The sequence below is a fragment of the Leptodactylus fuscus genome, chromosome 1, assembly GCF_031893055.1.
Source record: "Leptodactylus fuscus isolate aLepFus1 chromosome 1, aLepFus1.hap2, whole genome shotgun sequence".
Classification (NCBI taxonomy): Eukaryota; Metazoa; Chordata; class Amphibia; order Anura; family Leptodactylidae; genus Leptodactylus; species Leptodactylus fuscus.
Genome location: NC_134265.1, coordinates 1,895,353 through 1,914,783, shown reverse-complemented (window position 1 = coordinate 1,914,783; position 19,431 = coordinate 1,895,353). Strand labels below are relative to the sequence as shown.

At 42.9% G+C, this 19,431-nt stretch overlaps 1 protein-coding gene across 1 annotated transcript in view; it reads left to right on the top strand.

The window, feature by feature from the left end:
• The window catches only part of LOC142191065 (uncharacterized), a 32,854-nt gene extending 15,831 nt beyond the window's left edge, over positions 1-17,023 (top strand). The window contains exons 3-8 of the mRNA XM_075262332.1: positions 5,291-5,380; positions 10,123-10,289; positions 10,665-10,824; positions 12,858-13,003; positions 15,322-15,395; positions 16,810-17,023. Of these exons, the coding sequence (XP_075118433.1) occupies positions 5,291-5,380; positions 10,123-10,289; positions 10,665-10,824; positions 12,858-13,003; positions 15,322-15,395; positions 16,810-17,023 (851 nt within the window). The remainder of the gene's footprint in view (positions 1-5,290; positions 5,381-10,122; positions 10,290-10,664; positions 10,825-12,857; positions 13,004-15,321; positions 15,396-16,809) is intronic.
• The last annotated feature ends 2,408 nt before the right edge of the window (positions 17,024-19,431 follow it).

The following is a 19,431-nucleotide window of genomic DNA, read 5'->3' as shown; positions in this document are numbered from 1 at the left end:
GAGCACCATGGGATTAATATAATAATGTACGGAACACCATGGGATTAATATAATAATGTACATCAGCATGGGATTAATATAATAATGTACAGCACCATGGGATTAATATAATAATGCACAGAGCACCATACGATTAATATAATAATGTACAGAGCACCATGGGAATAATATAATAATGTACAGCAGCATGGGATTAATATAATAATGCACAGAGCACCATGGGATTAATATAATAATGCACAGAGCACCATGGGATTAATATAATAATGCACAGAGCACCATGGGATTAATATAATAATGTACAGAGCACCATAGGATTAATATAATAATGTACAGCACCATGGGATTAATATTATAATGTACAGAGCACCATAGGATTAATATAATAATGTACAGAGCACCATGGGATTAATATAATAATGCACAGAGCACCATAGGATTAATATAATAATGCACAGAGCACCATGGGATTAATATAATAATGCACAGAGCACCATGGGATTAATATAATAATGTACAGAACACCATGGGATTAATATAATAATGTACAGCAGCATGGGATTAATATAATAATGTACAGAGCACCATGGGATTAATATAATAATGCACAGAGCACCATGGGATTAATTTAATAATGTACAGAGCACCATAGGATTAATATAATAATGTACAGCACCATGGGATTAATATTATAATGTACAGAGCACCATAGGATTAATATAATAATGTACAGAGCACCATGGGATTAATGTAATAATGTACAGAGCACCATGGGATTAATATAATAATGTACAGCACCACGGGATTAATATTATAATGTACAGAGCACCATGGGATTAATATAATAATGTACAAAGCACCATGGGATTAATATAATAATATACAGCACCATGGGATTAATATAATAATGCACAGAGCACCATGGGATTAATATAATAATGTACAGAGCACCATGGGATTAATATAATAATGTACAGAGCACCATGGGATTAATATAATAATGTACAGAGCACCATGGGATTAATATAATAATGTACAGAGCACCATGGGATTAATATAATAATGTACAGAGCACCATGGGATTAATATAATAATGTACAGAGCACCATGGGATTAATATAATAATGTACAGAGCATCATGGGATTAATATAATAATGCACAGAGCACCATGGGAGTAATATAATAATATACAGAGCACCATGGGATTAATATAATGTACAGCACCATGATATTAATATAATAATGTACAGAGCATCATGGGATTAATATAATAATGTACAGAGCACCATGGAATTAATATAATAATGTACAGAGCACCATGGGATTAATATAATAATGTACAGAGCACCATGGGATTAATATAATAATGTACAAAGCACCATGGGATTAATATAATAGTGTACAGAGCACCATGGGAATAATATAATAATGTACAGAGCACCATGGGATTAATATAATAATGTACAAAGCACCATGGGATTAATATAATAATGTACAGCACCATGGGATTAATATAATAATGTACAGAGCATCATGGGATTAATATAATAATGTACAAAGCACCATGGGATTAATATAATACTGTACAGCACCATGGGATTAATATAATAGTGTACAGAGCACCATGGGAATAATATAATAATGTACAGAGCACCATGGGATTAATATAATAATGTACAAAGCACCATGGGATTAATATAATAATGTACAGCACCATGGGATTAATATAATAATGTACAGAGCATCATGGGATTAATATAATAATGTACAAAGCACCATGGGATTAATATAATAATGTACAGCACCATGGGATTAATATAATAATGTACAGAGCACCATGGAATTAATATAATAATGTACAGAGCACCATGGGATTAATATAATAATGTACAATGCACCATGGGATTAATATAATAATGTACAGCACCGTGGGATTAATAGAATAATGTACAGAGCACCATGGAATTAATATAATAATGTACAGAGCACCATGGGATTAATATAATAATGTACAGCACCATGGGATTAATATAATAATGTACAGCACCATGGGATTAATATAATAATGTACAGAGCACCATGGGATTAATATAATAATGTACAGAGCACCATGGGATTAATATAATAATGTACAGAGCACCATGGGATTAATATAATAATGTACAGAGCACCATGGGATTAATATAATAGTGTACAGCACCATGGGATTAATATAATAATGTACAGAGCAGCATGGGATTAATATAATAGTGTACAGCACCATGGGATTAATATAATAATGTACAGAGCACCATGGGATTAATATAATAATGTACAGAGCACCATGGGATTAATATAATAATGTACAGAGCACCATGGGATTAATATAATAATGTACAGAGCACCATGGGATTAATATAATAGTGTACAGCACCATGGGATTAATATAATAATGTACAGAGCAGCATGGGATTAATATAATAGTGTACAGCACCATGGGATTAATATAATAGTGTACAGCACCATGGGATTAATATAATAATGTACAGAGCAGCATGGGATTAATATAATAATGTACAGAGCACCATGGGGATTAATATAATAATGTACAGCACCATGGGATTAATATAATAATGTACAGAGCACCATGGGGATTAATATAATAATGTACAGCACCATGGGATTAATATAATAATGTACAGAGCACCATGGGAATAATATAATAATGTACAGAGCACCATGGGATTAATATAATAATGTACAGCACCATGGGATTAATATAATAATGTACAGAGCACCATGGGAATAATATAATAATGTACAGAGCACCATGGGATTAATATAATAATGCACAAAGCACCATGGGATTAATATAATAATGTACAGCACCATGGGATTAATATTATAATGTACAGAGCACCATGGGATTAATGTAATAATGTACAGAGCACCATAGGATTAATATAATAATGTACAAAGCACCATGGGATTAATATAATAGTGTACAGAGCACCATGGGAATAATATAATAATGTACAGAGCACCATGGGATTAATATAATAATGTACAAAGCACCATGGGATTAATATAATAATGTACAGCACCATGGGATTAATATAATAATGTACAGAGCATCATGGGATTAATATAATAATGTACAAAGCACCATGGGATTAATATAATACTGTACAGCACCATGGGATTAATATAATAGTGTACAGAGCACCATGGGAATAATATAATAATGTACAGAGCACCATGGGATTAATATAATAATGTACAAAGCACCATGGGATTAATATAATAATGTACAGCACCATGGGATTAATATAATAATGTACAGAGCATCATGGGATTAATATAATAATGTACAAAGCACCATGGGATTAATATAATAATGTACAGCACCATGGGATTAATATAATAATGTACAGAGCACCATGGAATTAATATAATAATGTACAGAGCACCATGGGATTAATATAATAATGTACAATGCACCATGGGATTAATATAATAATGTACAGCACCGTGGGATTAATAGAATAATGTACAGAGCACCATGGAATTAATATAATAATGTACAGAGCACCATGGGATTAATATAATAATGTACAGCACCATGGGATTAATATAATAATGTACAGCACCATGGGATTAATATAATAATGTACAGAGCACCATGGGATTAATATAATAATGTACAGAGCACCATGGGATTAATATAATAATGTACAGAGCACCATGGGATTAATATAATAATGTACAGAGCACCATGGGATTAATATAATAGTGTACAGCACCATGGGATTAATATAATAATGTACAGAGCAGCATGGGATTAATATAATAGTGTACAGCACCATGGGATTAATATAATAATGTACAGAGCACCATGGGATTAATATAATAATGTACAGAGCACCATGGGATTAATATAATAATGTACAGAGCACCATGGGATTAATATAATAATGTACAGAGCACCATGGGATTAATATAATAGTGTACAGCACCATGGGATTAATATAATAATGTACAGAGCAGCATGGGATTAATATAATAGTGTACAGCACCATGGGATTAATATAATAGTGTACAGCACCATGGGATTAATATAATAATGTACAGAGCAGCATGGGATTAATATAATAATGTACAGAGCACCATGGGGATTAATATAATAATGTACAGCACCATGGGATTAATATAATAATGTACAGAGCACCATGGGAATAATATAATAATGTACAGAGCACCATGGGATTAATATAATAATGTACAGCACCATGGGATTAATATAATAATGTACAGAGCACCATGGGAATAATATAATAATGTACAGAGCACCATGGGATTAATATAATAATGCACAAAGCACCATGGGATTAATATAATAATGTACAGCACCATGGGATTAATATTATAATGTACAGAGCACCATGGGATTAATGTAATAATGTACAGAGCACCATAGGATTAATATAATAATGTACAGAGCACCATGGGATTAATATAATAATGTACAGAGCACCATGGAATTAATATAATAATGTACAGAGCACCATGGGATTAATATAATAATGTACAGCACCATGGGATTAATATAATAATGTACAGCACCATGGGATTAATATAATAATGTACAGAGCACCATGGGATTAATGTAATAATGTACAGAGCACCATAGGATTAATATAATAATGTACAGCACCATGGGATTAATATAATCATGTACAGAGCACCATAGGATTAATATAATAATGTACAGAGCACCATGGGATTAATATAATAATGTATAGAGCACCATGGGATTAATATAATAATGTACAGAGCACCATGGGATTAATATAATAATGTACAGAGCACCATGGGATTAATATAATAGTGTACAGCACCATGGGATTAATATAATAATGTACAGAGCACCATGGGATTAATATAATAATGTACAGAGCACCATGGGGATTAATATAATAATGTACAGCACCATGGGATTAATATAATAATGTACAGAGCACTATGGGAATAATATAATAATGTACAGAGCACCATGGGATTAATATAATAATGCACAGAGCACCATGGGATTAATATAATAACGTACAGAGCACCATGGGAATAATATAATAATGTACAGAGCACCATGGGATTAATATAATAATGTACAGAGCACCATGGGATTAATATAATAATGTACAGAGCACCATGGGATTAATATAATAATGTACAGAGCACCATGGAATTAATATAATAATGTACAGAGCACCATGGGATTAATATAATATGACTATTCTCTGTTTCCTTTAGGATTTCGGGCCTGGGCTCCCCTCCTGTCTCTTCTCCTCTTACTGTTATCCCTCATGTTATTGGCTTCCACCATTGGACTAACAGTAAAGTGTAAGTGACATTCTGAATGTGATATCAGATATTCGGCAGACTTAGGGCTGAGCACTTAGAGAACATGACTCAAGATCAAGTGTAGTATCTGTTCTTATCAGAAGTAGTTAGTAGGCGAAACTGCTGGTGAGCCGGGACCGCGACCAGTCACAGCAGGAGTAGGCCGAAAGCTATGGAGATCTGAACGGAGAACCACTTGAGGCGTTGTTGATGGGGGACGTGGTTAGTACGCCGGCTCCGCCAGTGGTTTTAGCAGCGGACCACTGTAGGGAGCTGGCAGAACGCCACTGACGCTGTCAACACGACCACCAAGGGGGACAGGATGCTCCCTTGGGGATCTTACCATGGGTCGGTGAAGGGCTCGAAGGTCTCTGGTGTCGTGCCCTGGGGGTTGAGTGGCCCCCAGGGTGCCTTAAGTCACTGGGCTTGGGAAACCCACTGATTTGGGCACTATTGCGTGGCACTGGATTACACCATTTGAGCACCCCACTCCTTAATGCCTGGTTTACCAGCATTGGAGTAATTTTTATAGATCTGGCGGTAAACCGGGCTCTGAAAGGGCACTTTACCACTTATTAAGTGTTTTTCTCACGTTTTTTATTTTCACTCTGTCACCTTTTTGTGTGTCGACGAAGGGATGCTGTACCCTTTTGGGACGCTTCCTGATGGTGTCTGGGGATGAGGCCTGTAATGGGTCTCTCCCCTCTTTCAGCTGACCTGTCCTGGGGAACCAGGGCAGGCGCAGACTTCTTGCCTGAGCCAAGGAGTATCTCTGGTGGTGGCAGCCCGGAGAGAAACTTGGCGACTGGTAATCCTGAGTACTCTTGGTGGTGGCAGCCCGAGGGGAAAACGGATGTTGGGTAGGGCCATCCTGCTCCGGCAGATGGCCCTTTCGGATACTCGACCCCACTCGGTCACCTTTTGGTCCTTGTGGGGAAGAGTTTGAGTCAGGAACCTCTCTCCCCTTTAGGGGAAGGGTTCGTTTTTTGGCAAGCATCCTGGGCATGTTTTTTTTAGTGTGGCACCCACACTTTTTTCGTGCACTTGGTGTTTTTGATTGGCACAGACGGAGACCTTCGATAAAAAAAAAAAAAAAACATGACTCAGAATATTGAGGTGTTTTGCTGTATTTGACACTCAAGTTATAGTCTTGGGCCCAGCAACAAATGGAGATTTGTCTCAGACAAAGTAAAATGGCCGCCATGAGATGCATTGTAGTAAATTATTATTCTCTCAGTTGTCTTCTGACCCCTGATTATAATTGTAACAGCAAAAAAACACAAGCTCATCGACACAATACTAATCCAATAGTCACTGACTAGGTCACAATGTCAGAATTGTTGTCAACTTCCATAATTAAACAGTGTGCAATAAAACTGGACTAGAAAGAAAACAGGGAAGGACAGGAAAAAGGTGCAGAGAGGAGGAAACACTTGTGCGAGTTCTAACAGTGAGAATGTGGGTGGTAACAGCAACACTGCTTCTAGTTTTGGTTGCAGCACTAGTAGCTACAGGATTGTTGTACTTCCTAAAATTGAAAATGGCGTTTGTGATTTGTTAGCTCACCCATCTCAGTCACCAGAAGATGTTATATCCAGGAGTGATGCGATCGTGAGTCAGGCTTCTGTGTGTTCCTCCTCTTCTCCCTAATGTTGTAGCATGTAATTCACACCAGGGCCTTTCTGGACTGTCAGCCGTGTCTCCTGTCTCCTTCCTTACTATAAAGATAACATGGGGGAAGAAAAATTAGACTATTATAAGGATAGGCCGTATACCCAGCTTAGTGCAGCGGTTAGAGAAAGCATCACAAGTGCCTCTCCCAGCTCCTCACTCTGGAATTCTGGGTCAATAGGTCAGACCAATGTCAGAGAGAAGCATAATGGCTAAGATCATGTTCGGAGCTGCCATTGGTGGAACCTCAAAAATGACAAATCTGTCCACAGGTAGTGCGGAATATATGACTATTATCACACTGACTCGGTGTTAGTGATGCAGCACCGAGCACATAGTGAGTACCAGTACCACACACACTGATCAGCATGACAAAACACAGCACTGAGCGTCCAGCGCACACTGGGTCGCACCAACCCCAAATCTTCAGAGATATTCACCAGAGACCCTGATGGTGGGGATGGACTTGGAGGCTACTGTCAGGCAGGGCGGTATAGGCCAGGGAAAGCTGGATGCACAGCAGAACCAGAAACTAGAATCACTTACAAGCAGGTTTTCAGAGTTGAGATGAAGGTCTGAAGAACCAGAAGGCAGCAGTTGGCGGTAGCCAGTAGATGGCAGCAGTGCACCAAAGACTAGTTGTCCAATCTGGTTCATTAACGTGAGGGCAGCGCAGTACAGAAGGGTAATCCAGAGGGGAAGTCAAACAGGCCGGGTCAGTAACAGAAGAGCAGAGTGATCCAAAGTCAGGCTCAGGGAGCAGAGGTCAAAAGGCAAGCCGGGGTTGTCAACAGGAGATGGCACAGTACAAAATCAAGAGGCAAGGCCGAGTCCAGGAAACCAAATCAGAAGGTCAAGGGCAGAGACACAGGACAAAAGAGGGAGCTAACTAGCAGTGACACTGAATAGACGGAGAGAGAACATCTTCTGTAGGCTCCAGCCCACCACCTGACCCCCTGCCCTGGAAGTCCACGGTCCTGCTTAGGAGGGGACTGGCAACCCCCAATACACTGCCACAGAGGTTCTGGTCTGCCCCCTGAGAACCAGAAGAAGAAGAGGGCCGGAAAAGCAAAAGAGGAGAGGGCCGGTAACCTCAGCACACCACGGCGAAGGCTCCGACCCGACTCCTAATACTCAGACATGGATCCGTGAGGATTGTCACACACCTCCAGGAGGGGTCACTAAATAATGATGTCACTGTCTATCTGTATCATCATTTCAGTATATGTGTGTGTGTGTATATATATATATATATATATATATATATATATATATATATATATATATATATACACAGTGGGGCAAAAAAGTATTTAGTCAGTCCCCAATAGTGCAAGTTCCACCACTTACAAAGATGAGAGGCGTCTGTAATTGACATCATAGGTGACCTCAACTATGAGAGACAAAATGAGAAAACAAATCCAGAAAATCACATTGTCTGATTTTGTAAGAATTTATTTGCAAATTATGGTGGAAAATAAGTATTTGGTCAGTAACAAAATTTCATCTCAATACTTTGTTCTCTCTCCTTTGTTGGCAATGACAGAGGTCAAACGTTTCCTGTAAGTCTTCACAAGGTTGGCACACACTGTTGTTGGTATGTTGGCCCATTCCTCCATGCAGATTTCCTCTAGAGCAGTGATGTTTTGGGGCTGTCGCTTGGCAACACGGACTTTCAACTCCCTCCAAAGGTTTTCTATAGGGGTGAGATCTGGAGACTGGCTAGGCCACTCCAGGACCTTGAAATGCTTCTTACAAAGCCACTCCTTCGTTGCCCTGGCGGTGTGCTTTGGATCATTGTCATGTTGAAAGACCCAGCCACGTTTCATCTTCAATGCCCTTGCTGATGGAAGGAGGTTTGCACTCAAAATCTCACGATACATGGCCCCATTCATTCTTTCATGTACCCGGATCAGTCATCCTGGCCCCTTTGCAGAGAAACAGCCCCAAAGCATGATGTTTCCACCCCCATGCTTTACAGTAAGTATGGAGTTTGATGGATGCAACTCAGTATTCTTTTTCCTCCAAACACGAAAAGTTGTGTTTCTACCAAACAGTTCCAGTTTGGTTTCATCAGACCATAGGACATTCTCCCAATACTCTTCTGGATCATCCAAATGCTCTCTAGCAAACTTCAGAGGGGCCCGGCCATGTACTGGCTTAAGCAGTGGGACACGTCTGGCACTGCAGGATCTGAGTCCCTGGTGGCGTAGTGTGTTACTGATGGTAGGCTTTGTTACATTGGTCCCAGCTCTCTGCAGTTCATTCACTAGGTCCCCCCCGCGTGGTTCTGGGATTTTTGCTCACCGTTCTTGTGATCATTTTGACCCCACAGGGTGAGAATTTGCGTGGAGCCCCAGATCAAGGGAGATTATCAGTGGTCTTGTATGTCTTCCATTTTCTAATTATTGCTCCCACAGTTGATTTCTTCAATCCAAGCTGGTTGCTTATTGCAGATTCAGTCTTCCCAGCCTGGTGCAGGGCTACCATTTTGTTTCTGGTGTCCTTTGACAGCTCTTTGGTCTTCACCATAGTGGAGTTTGGAGTCTGACTGTTTGAGGGTGTGCACAGGTGTCTTTTTATACTGATAACAAGTTTAAACAGGTGCCATTACTACAGGTAATGAGTGGAGGAAAGAGGAGACTCTTAAAGAAGAAGTTACAGGTCTGTGAGAGCCAGAAATCTGGATTGTTTGTAGGTGACCAAATACTTATATTCCACCATAATTTGCAAATAAATTCTTACAAAATCAGACAATGTGATTTTCTGGATTTGTTTTCTCATTTTGTCTCTCATAGTTGAGGTCTACCCATGATGTAAATTACAGATGCCTCTCATCTTTGTAAGTGGTGGAACTTGCACTATTGGTGACTGACTAAATACTTTTTTGCCCCATATATATATATATATATATATATATATATATATATATATATATTGCCCACCACTCACCAGACAGGTTCTGCCATCTGATCCACCATATTATGGTCAGGGGTCACTGACAGACTTACATTAACCCTCTCCTCTCCGGCCTTATGTCACTCACATGTCCGGGATTTCTTCCCTTCCAGACATGGACTTGTCCCGTCAGTTCCATCACCTTTCTGTAACGCACAAGGAGCTGAGCAGCAGTCTGTCCTGGAGGCTTCAGAGGATGGAGAAGGATTCATCTGACACTGAGAGCAGCCTGGAGACCTGTCAGAAGGAGAAGGAAGACTTGGATCTGAACCTTAAAGGGGTATGACCATCCTAGTAATGTCTTATACTATAGAATATTAATAGACAGTGTCTCACACATACTTGTATTTATTGCCCTGTCTCTTCTCTCTGTTTTCAGTGGTTATGGCCACCTCTGTGTTCTGGCGGTGGTGGCCGCACCTGTACAGTGTCGTTTCTTTTCTGCCTCACTCTATCCGTCCACCTCACAGCTCTAGTCTAGTGTATAGGACCATATAGGAGTATAGAGCCATCATATACTGACTTATGGACTGTATACTCGTTGGCGTTGGCCTCAGTTACTATCAGTAACATCTCAGTTTTTACCCTTTTGGGGGGGGGGGGGGTGTTATTTTGTTTCTGCTTCTTCACAGACCTCGATACCTCTTTATTACAGTGTCAGAAGACCTCCGAGACCTGCGGTGAGGAGAAGAAGAAGTTGGTTCTGGACCATGAGAAATCTTTAGGTGAGTGTCAGGAGACGGTCAATAAATCTACAGACGAGAAGAAAGCAGCGGAGAAACATCTGGAAGAAGTCATGTCTCAGAAGGAGAGAGGTACGGCATATACCCATCAGACATTACATCTTATGTGTGTGCACCAAACCTGACATTTTGGGGTTTTGTACCCAACAATCATTGTTATGCTCTGAGGTTTGTATAATAAGTGAAGGTCCAGGGAAGGTGCGGAGAAATAAAACCTTCATCCTCCCCTCACCATCCTGAGCATCACCAGGGTCTTCTGGCATCAGGTCAATGCCAAGGCCTGTGATTGGACCTCAATGGTCATTTGGGCGGAGCATCAACATCATGACGCCTGCATTAAATCATAATTACATTAATGCCCCCAAATGACCCAGAGCAACAGACCCAGAAGGCCAAAAGAAGCTGCGGACAACCGGGAACGAGGACCTGACCCTGCCGAGGAGCCCAGGAAAGCTGAGTATAAGAGTGGGATGGGCGTCATAATATTACCCACTGGGGTGTGAAGAGATCCCAGAGTGTACCCCCCCCCCCCCCCCGTTATTTATCAGTACAGAATCCAAGATGGCTGAAGCTGCATCTTATAGGTTAATAACAGCCTGCTAGCCCCTTCAAGGCTTCTTCTCATACAAACAAAGAATTCCCTGCGGTGTTATACTTGACGCCAGTCACTATTATATAAGTGAGAGGAAAAATCCAGGACAGGGGACAGGCGAAAGTAGGAGGAAACTCTTGTGCTCCTGTTAAGGTGGAGCTTCATGGGAATTTTCTTGCACATTGTCAAATGATCCGCAAGATCTGCAAACAGAATAGTCCATGGTCGTGCAGGCCCAGGTGTAGGGGATAGGTCTAGAAACTCACATGAAATGGCGTCACCAGAAAATCTGGCAAAATGGAATTAGCCCCAAGTGAGAGAGACCGTCCTATTCAGTCTCAGCCACAGTCCACAAAAGCATTAAGGCCAGGGGCTAGTACCACGCCACGGTCAGTCATCATCCATGGACGCGACCCATCTGCTTCCACCAGTTCCCCCTCACTGGATGATTTCGTGCCTTCATCTTCACCAGGGCAAGCCATTACTTACACTGCCCCTCCCCCATTTTATGGCTGTAAGGTGAAGCACCCAATGAGCACGCTGACACAAGTAGTTTGAGAAGTCATGGATTACGGAACGCAGCAAACCAAGGGGCCACATGTTATATTTAATTCCTCCATTGGTCTCATGAGTGTGTCACCTTCTGAAGCCACCAAACAGACAGAGACAACTGCAGCTGGAATTATTTGGGATCTCAGTCCTTCTTGCTCCTCAATTCCACATGTTTTCCTAGTAAGGGATCATTTTTGGTGCTTTTTATAAAGTCAAATCTTTATCACTTTTCAGGCAATCCCGGCTCGCTGACAGTCTGCAAAGTTATTCTACAAATTCTGCCGTTGCCACTTGCCAAGGCCTCACCGTTGGTGCAAAGAATCAAAAAACCTTTGCTCATTGCTGCATTTTCTCCCACAAAGGGATAATTTGTGATTTTTTTTTCTTGGAAAACTCTGTTCTTCATCACTTTTCAGTCATAGAACATTCTAGTTTGGAAAGTTTGTTTGATGCATTTAGTTGCCCTGCAGGGGTCATAATGAATCCTTAATATTGGATGCTTTTTGCACCACTTTTTTGCATAGGCGCCGCCCGGATCTCTCTCACCCTCTACATGTTTATGGGCATAGTGTATATTTAGTCATGGATATTACAGGTTGTCTCATCTCACTTGCCTAACAGCCATTTATTATAGAGATAACCCCATCCAGAGGCGTAGCTCAGCCCGGGGGAAATGGGGAGAAGGGGAGGGGGTAACTAAAGTATACTGATAGGAGGAGTCATCTGTAGCACCAATAGAAACTGAATCTATAATCCCTATGTCCTGCACTCACTATATAGTGACACTATATGCACCGATGTCTCACACTCCTTAGACCAATAGAATCCTCTCTATTCTGTATATTGTATATAGAGTTGCTGTATACTGTGTATACAGACAGGAGGATTTGGTTGTCAGATTGGATGGATCTCTGGGTGAATAATCTGCAGGTGTAATAATCATTCTCACACTTTGTTTCAGGTTTTTGCTCTGACGATTGGAAACAGTTTGGCAATAAATGTTTATTCTTCTCTGAAGAAAAAAAATCTTGGCAACAAAGTCGAAAATATTGTGAAGAGAAAGAATCTCATCTGATGGTTGTACAATCAGAGGACGATGCTCTGAAGGTAAGGTCCATGGGATGTCTGATCCCTGGTGTCTTGTGCAATTGGATTTCTAGTTATGAAAGTGATTATTGGGGTTTTCCAGCCCACGACACATGTTTGATACTGATGAACTACCCACAGTATAGGTCCTCAGTATATGATCTGTCGTGGTCCAATACCCGGACCCCACGCTGATCAGCTGTTTTTTAAATCTTCAGATGCAGGGAAGCTGCTGTAGTGAATGGGGAGTGGAGGTGACTCTGCCCAGAATCAAATGTCAGGTGACTGGTAGACTGCACACACTCCTCGTCCACTGAAGTTGTGTCCGATGTGGGCACAGCTGATCTGTGCAGGTCCGAGTGTTGGATCACCACACATCATATACTGAAGACTTATCCTGTGGGTAGTTCATTAGTATAAAACATGCTGGAAAATCTCTATGAACTGAATAAACTGTATAACTATGGTGAAATGAAGCTGAAATCGCAGATGAATATGAAATAAAGAAATGTTCTTACACTATTCCCTGCACCCTGCTATACTGAAAACTGAGTGTAAGTGGACAGATAATATACATAATAACTGCAATGCTGACTGTGACCTAATCTGACACTGACTACAGTCTGATACTGACTGTAACCTAACCTGACACTGACTACAGCCTGACACTGACTGTAACCTAGCCTGACACTGACTACCGCCTGACACTGACTGTAACCTAATCTGACACTGACTACCGCCTGACACTGACTGTAACCTAACCTGACACTGACTACAGCCTGACACTGACTGTAACCTAACCTGACACTGACTACAGCCTGATACTGACTGTAACCTAATCTGACACTGACTACAGCCTGACACTGACTGTAACCTAATCTGACACTGACTATAGCCTAACACTAACTGTAACCTAACCTAAGACTGACTACAGCCTGATACTGACTGTAACCTAACCTGAGACTGAGTACAGCCTGACACTGACTGTAACCTAATCTGACACTTACTACAGCTTGATACTGACTGTAACCTAACCTGAGACTGACTACAGCCTGACACTGACTGTAACCTAACCTGAGACTGAGTACAGCCTGACACTGACTGTAACCTAAACTGACACTGACTACAGCCTGACACTGACTGTAACCTAACCTGAGACTGACTACAGCCTGACACTGACTGTAACCTAACCTGAGACTGAGTACAGCCTGACACTGACTGTAACCTAAACTGACACTGACTACAGCCTGACACTGACTGTAACCTAACCTGAGACTGACTACAGCCTTATACTTACTGTAACTTAACCTGAGACTGAGTACAGCCTGACACTGACTTTAACCTAACTGGACATTGACTACAGGCTGACACTGACTGTAACCTAACCTGACACTGACTACAACCTGACACTGACTATAACCTAACCTGAGACTGACTACAGCCTGACACTGACTGTAACCTAACCTGACACTGACTACAGCCTGACACTGACTGTAACCTAACCTGAGACTGACTACAGCCTGACACTGACTGTAACCAAACCTGAGACTGAGTACAGCCTGACACTGACTGTAACCTAAACTGACACTGACTACAGCCTGACACTGACTGTAACCTAACCTGAGACTGACTACAGCCTTATACTTACTGTAACTTAACCTGAGACTGACTACAGCCTGACACTGACTGTAACCTAACTGGACATTGACTACAGCCTGACACTGACTGTAACCTAACCTGACACTGACTACAACCTGACACTGACTATAACCTAACCTGAGACTGACTACAGCCTGACACTGACTGTAACCTAACCTGACACTGACTACAGCCTGACACTGACTGTAACCTAACCTGAGACTGACTACAGCCTTATACTTACTGTAACCTAACCTGAGACTGACTACAGCCTGACACTGACTGTAACCTAACTGGACATTGACTACAGCCTGACACTGACTGTAACCTAACCTGACACTGAAGACTGATGTTCTGATGTAAACTGGCCTACCCACTGGGGCCATATGAAAGGCTACAGTATCAGGATCAGTGTGAATACAGACTAAGCGGTTACAGTTTTCTACAATTCTCCCCGCTGCTCTTATAACAGGTCTGATGGGACTTCTGTGTTTTTCTACATATATTGACCGCACAGAAGCCTCTGGAAAGTTCTAGTCTAGGTGTGGACAAGTCAGCTGTATGAGCCGCATGTACCGACCCCGGACAGTCTAGTGCATCGTTCTCCTCCAGCACACATCACATACAGGATCAGCTCGGATTTATGTCTCTGCAATTATCTGTTTCTATCTTCTGATTTTCTCTATTATTGTCATTTTTAGAGGTTTTTATCTGATATAAAGAAAGACAGTTTCTGGGTCGGTAAACAACTAAGAGGGAAACAATCCTATGAACCGTAAGTCTTCTGTTCTCCTGATCTGCACATGATATACACCGCTCCTTTTATATCATTGAGCTTGAACTGACCAACACATACAGTGATATCCTTCACATGTTCTTATACTCAGCACAATGTAAGAAGAGACGTACTTTGTTGGGTAAGATAAAGCGTTTCAGGCTTTTGCGAGAAACAAACTCACACCCCTTAGTCATATCTGTTATTGCCACAGCTCCTACTCCACAGTGGTCCACTTCATGGCCCTCCAGACCCCTCTTGGACCAGTATAATATGCTCCACATTAACCCCATACAGTATAATATACTCCACAGTATCTCCACACAGTATAATATGCTCCACAGTATCTTCACGCAGTATAATATACTCCACAGTATCTCCACACAGTATAATATGCTCCACAGTCACCCCATACAGTATAATATACTCCACAGTATCTCCACACAGTATAATATGCTCCACAGTCACCCCATACAGTATAATATACTCCACAGTTTCTTTACACAGTACAAAATACTCCACTGTGGCCCACACACAGTATATTATACTCCACAGTGTCTACACACACAGTATAATATGCTCCTTACAGTAGCTCCACACAGTGTAAAATGCTCCCAAAATCCCCCTCGAGCGGCTTAAGGAGAAACCCACAAAATTAGTTTTGCTGAATATTTGTTCATTTTGGTGTTAGTGCTATTATTATACATTATTATTATACATCGGGGTCTCCTTAGACCGCAGCGTATAGCAACTAATGGCTCACGGGAGTGATAGAAAATGAAAAACACTTAGGCTATGTTCACACAGCAGAAAGTGAGGAGAAACTCTCTGTTTTTGGCCATAGGATTCGCCATTCCGATGCAGCTTTCCTCTGCTGAGTAGGTCCAGATGAATGGCCATAATTGGCTGGGATACCCGAAACGCTGACTCTGCGGCTAAATCTACTGTAGAGTCTGCAGCTAGACTGAGCAGGAGGCAGATTTTTCCATTTTGTTAATGGGAGGCAGATTTGGGGTGAATTTTCCATGTCTTTGGGGGTGAAATCCTTGATCCATCCGACTCTCTCCAGCATCTTCTTTGGTCCTCACCTTCCTGGGACTGTGGTCATGTGCGCCAGAAGTTACTGCTAGGACCTGTGATTGGGCTTAAGCCGGCGCATGGGCCCATTCACATTATTACCATGCACCCCATATGATCACTGAGGACCAATTACAGAGCCCAGCAGCGACCCCTGGGGTGCAAGACCTCAGTCACAGGCTGGAAGGGCCCTGAAGAGGATGCCCAGGAGAGGTGAGTATTTGTTACTGTTACTCACCTTCCCTGGTCTGGCATTATTAAGGGGGGGGGGGGGGGGGGGTTCTTCCTTCTTATTCTTTGTGTTCTCCTTCTTACATTTTGCTCTTATTTCTTCTAGAACATGGAACAACAACAATGACTGCTGGAGATACCAGAACGGAGAGTTAGAGTCCACCTCCTGTTCTTCCCGGTATAAAGTCGTCTGTGAGAAGAATCTCTTATTAGTATCCATGAAGACTAACACATACAGCTCTAACAGTTATAAATATTTCAGTTTTTCGTTATGGGACAAGGATTATAGATGTTACCCAGACTATTCCTACTCCAGATAGGACCATCCCCCGCTGGACCCCCGGCCTCGGCACTGACCTGAGATCTCTCCTCCTATTTATCATCATCAAATAATAATCCTAATAAATCTACCACGGAAATCTATTCCAGGATAACGCAGGGATGGCGACGCGAATTCTAGACTCTATAAGACACCAAAGAATTCAATAATCCAGAATGACTTGTTATAACATGAAACATCCGCAACGATCCCCCACGTCCTCCGAATACTGAATACTGCAGACAGAAGGAGGGACATGTCAGACATGTAGATCATGAGAATGAAGCTATTACTAGAGTTCTCTCTGTATACCTATATACTAGTGTTACTGGTTATTTATATAGCACCATTAATCCCATGGTGCTGTACATTATTATATTAATCCAGGGCCGGCGTCAGCGCACGGCATAGTCGGGCAAGTGCCGGGGCCCACAGAGCCTCTGGGGGCCCTCCGGCACTTGCCTGTCACAATTTCAGCTCATTGGCGTCCATCCGCCGATGAGCTGAATACATACGCGATGCAGGAGCTGTGAGATCAGCTCCTGCTTTAAGGCTCCGGCCCCGGCTTGCGTGTGTAGGCGCGATGACGTCATTACATCACGCTTACACACGCAAGCCGGTCCGGAGCTAAGCAGGAGCTGATCTCACAGCTCCTGCATCGCGTATGTGACTGGAGAGAGAGAGAGGAGCGTCGGGGGAACGAGGGAAGGTGAGTGATAGAAGGTGAGTGTAAGTGTTTGTTTTGTATTACATATTAAGGTGAAACATAATGAAGGGGGCCTGGGGGGCAAATGAAGGGGAGGGGGGGAACGGCATGACACTGGGGAAGATGAAGGGGTGGGGAGAGAACGGCATGAAACTGGGGACAAAGATGGAGGGGGCCCAATGAAACTGGGGGGCAAATGAAGGGGAGGGGGGGGACGGCATGACACTGGGGCAGATGGAGGGGGGGAGAACAGCATGACACTGGGGCAGATGGAGGGGGTCGGGAGAGAACGGCATGGAACTGGGGACAGAGATGGAGGGGGCCCAATGAAACTGGGGGGCAAATGAAGGGGAGGGGGGGAACGGCATGACACTGGGGCAGATGGAGGGGGGGAGAACAGCATGACACTGGGGCAGATGGAGGGGGTGGGGAGAGAACGGCATGGAACTGGGGACAGAGATGGAGGGGGCCCAATGAAACTGAGGGGGCAAATGAAGGGGAGGGGGGGAACGGCATGACACTGGGGAAGATGAAGGGGGTGGGGAGAGAACGGCATGAAACTGGGGACAGAGATGGAGGGGGCCCAATGAAACTGAGGGGGCAAATGAAGGGGGGGGGGACGGCATGACACTGGGGCAGAGACGGGGGACATTAAACTGTGGGCAGATGAAGGGGGAGAACGTGATGAAACTGGGGACAGAGATGGAGGGGGGACATGAAACTGAGGGCAGAGGAAGGGTGTATATGAAACTGGGGGAGAGATGGAGGGGGGGCATATAATTTACAGGTGACTGTAGGAGGATTATACTGTGTGGGAGCACATGATAAATGAATGAGAATGGGTGGAATCAACATAAAAGTGGGTGGAGCTAAATTTGCAGCGGCGCAAAAGATTGGGAGGTATGGCGTTGGTGACGCCACACTCCTGCATGACGTCACTCGCTTCATCTGCAACGCACAGTGTCTCGACTCCCCCACCTCCTTTACAAGGGGGCCCACTGAGGCTCTGTCGCCCAAGGGCCCATAAAAACCTGGAGCCGGCCCTGTATTAATCCCATGATGCTGTACATTTGGGGGTTACATACAATACACAGAATATACAGGTAGATATCATACTAACCGTGATCGGCTGGCACAGTGGGGTAGAGGGCCCTGCCCGCGAGGGCTTACAATCTATGAGGGAAGGGGGTAGAGACAGAAGGAGAGGGGGAGACTGTACAGATGGGGGGGTGGTGATAGTGTTATTGGGGGTGTAGGCCTTCCTGAATAGGGGAGTCTTCAGGGCCTTCTTGTGATTGTGGGGGTCAGTCTTATGTGTCTTGGTAAGGAGTTCAAGAGTATGGGGGATGCACGGGAGAAATCTTGGAGACGGTTGTGTGAGGAGCGGATGAGTGCAGAGCGGAGTAGGAGGTCATTGGAGGATCTGAGGTTACATGTGGGCAGGTAGTGGGAGATGAGATCAGAGATATATGGAGGGGACAGGTGAGGTCAGAGATATATGGAGAGGACAGGTGAGGATGAGGTCAGAGATATATGAAGGGGACAGGTGAGGATGAGGTCAGAGATATATGGGGAGGACAGGTGAGGTCAGAGATATATGGAGGGGACAGGTGAGGTCAGAGATATATGGAGGAGACAGGTGAGGATGAGGTCAGAGATATATGGAGGGGACAGGTGAGGATGAGGTCAGAGATATATGGAGG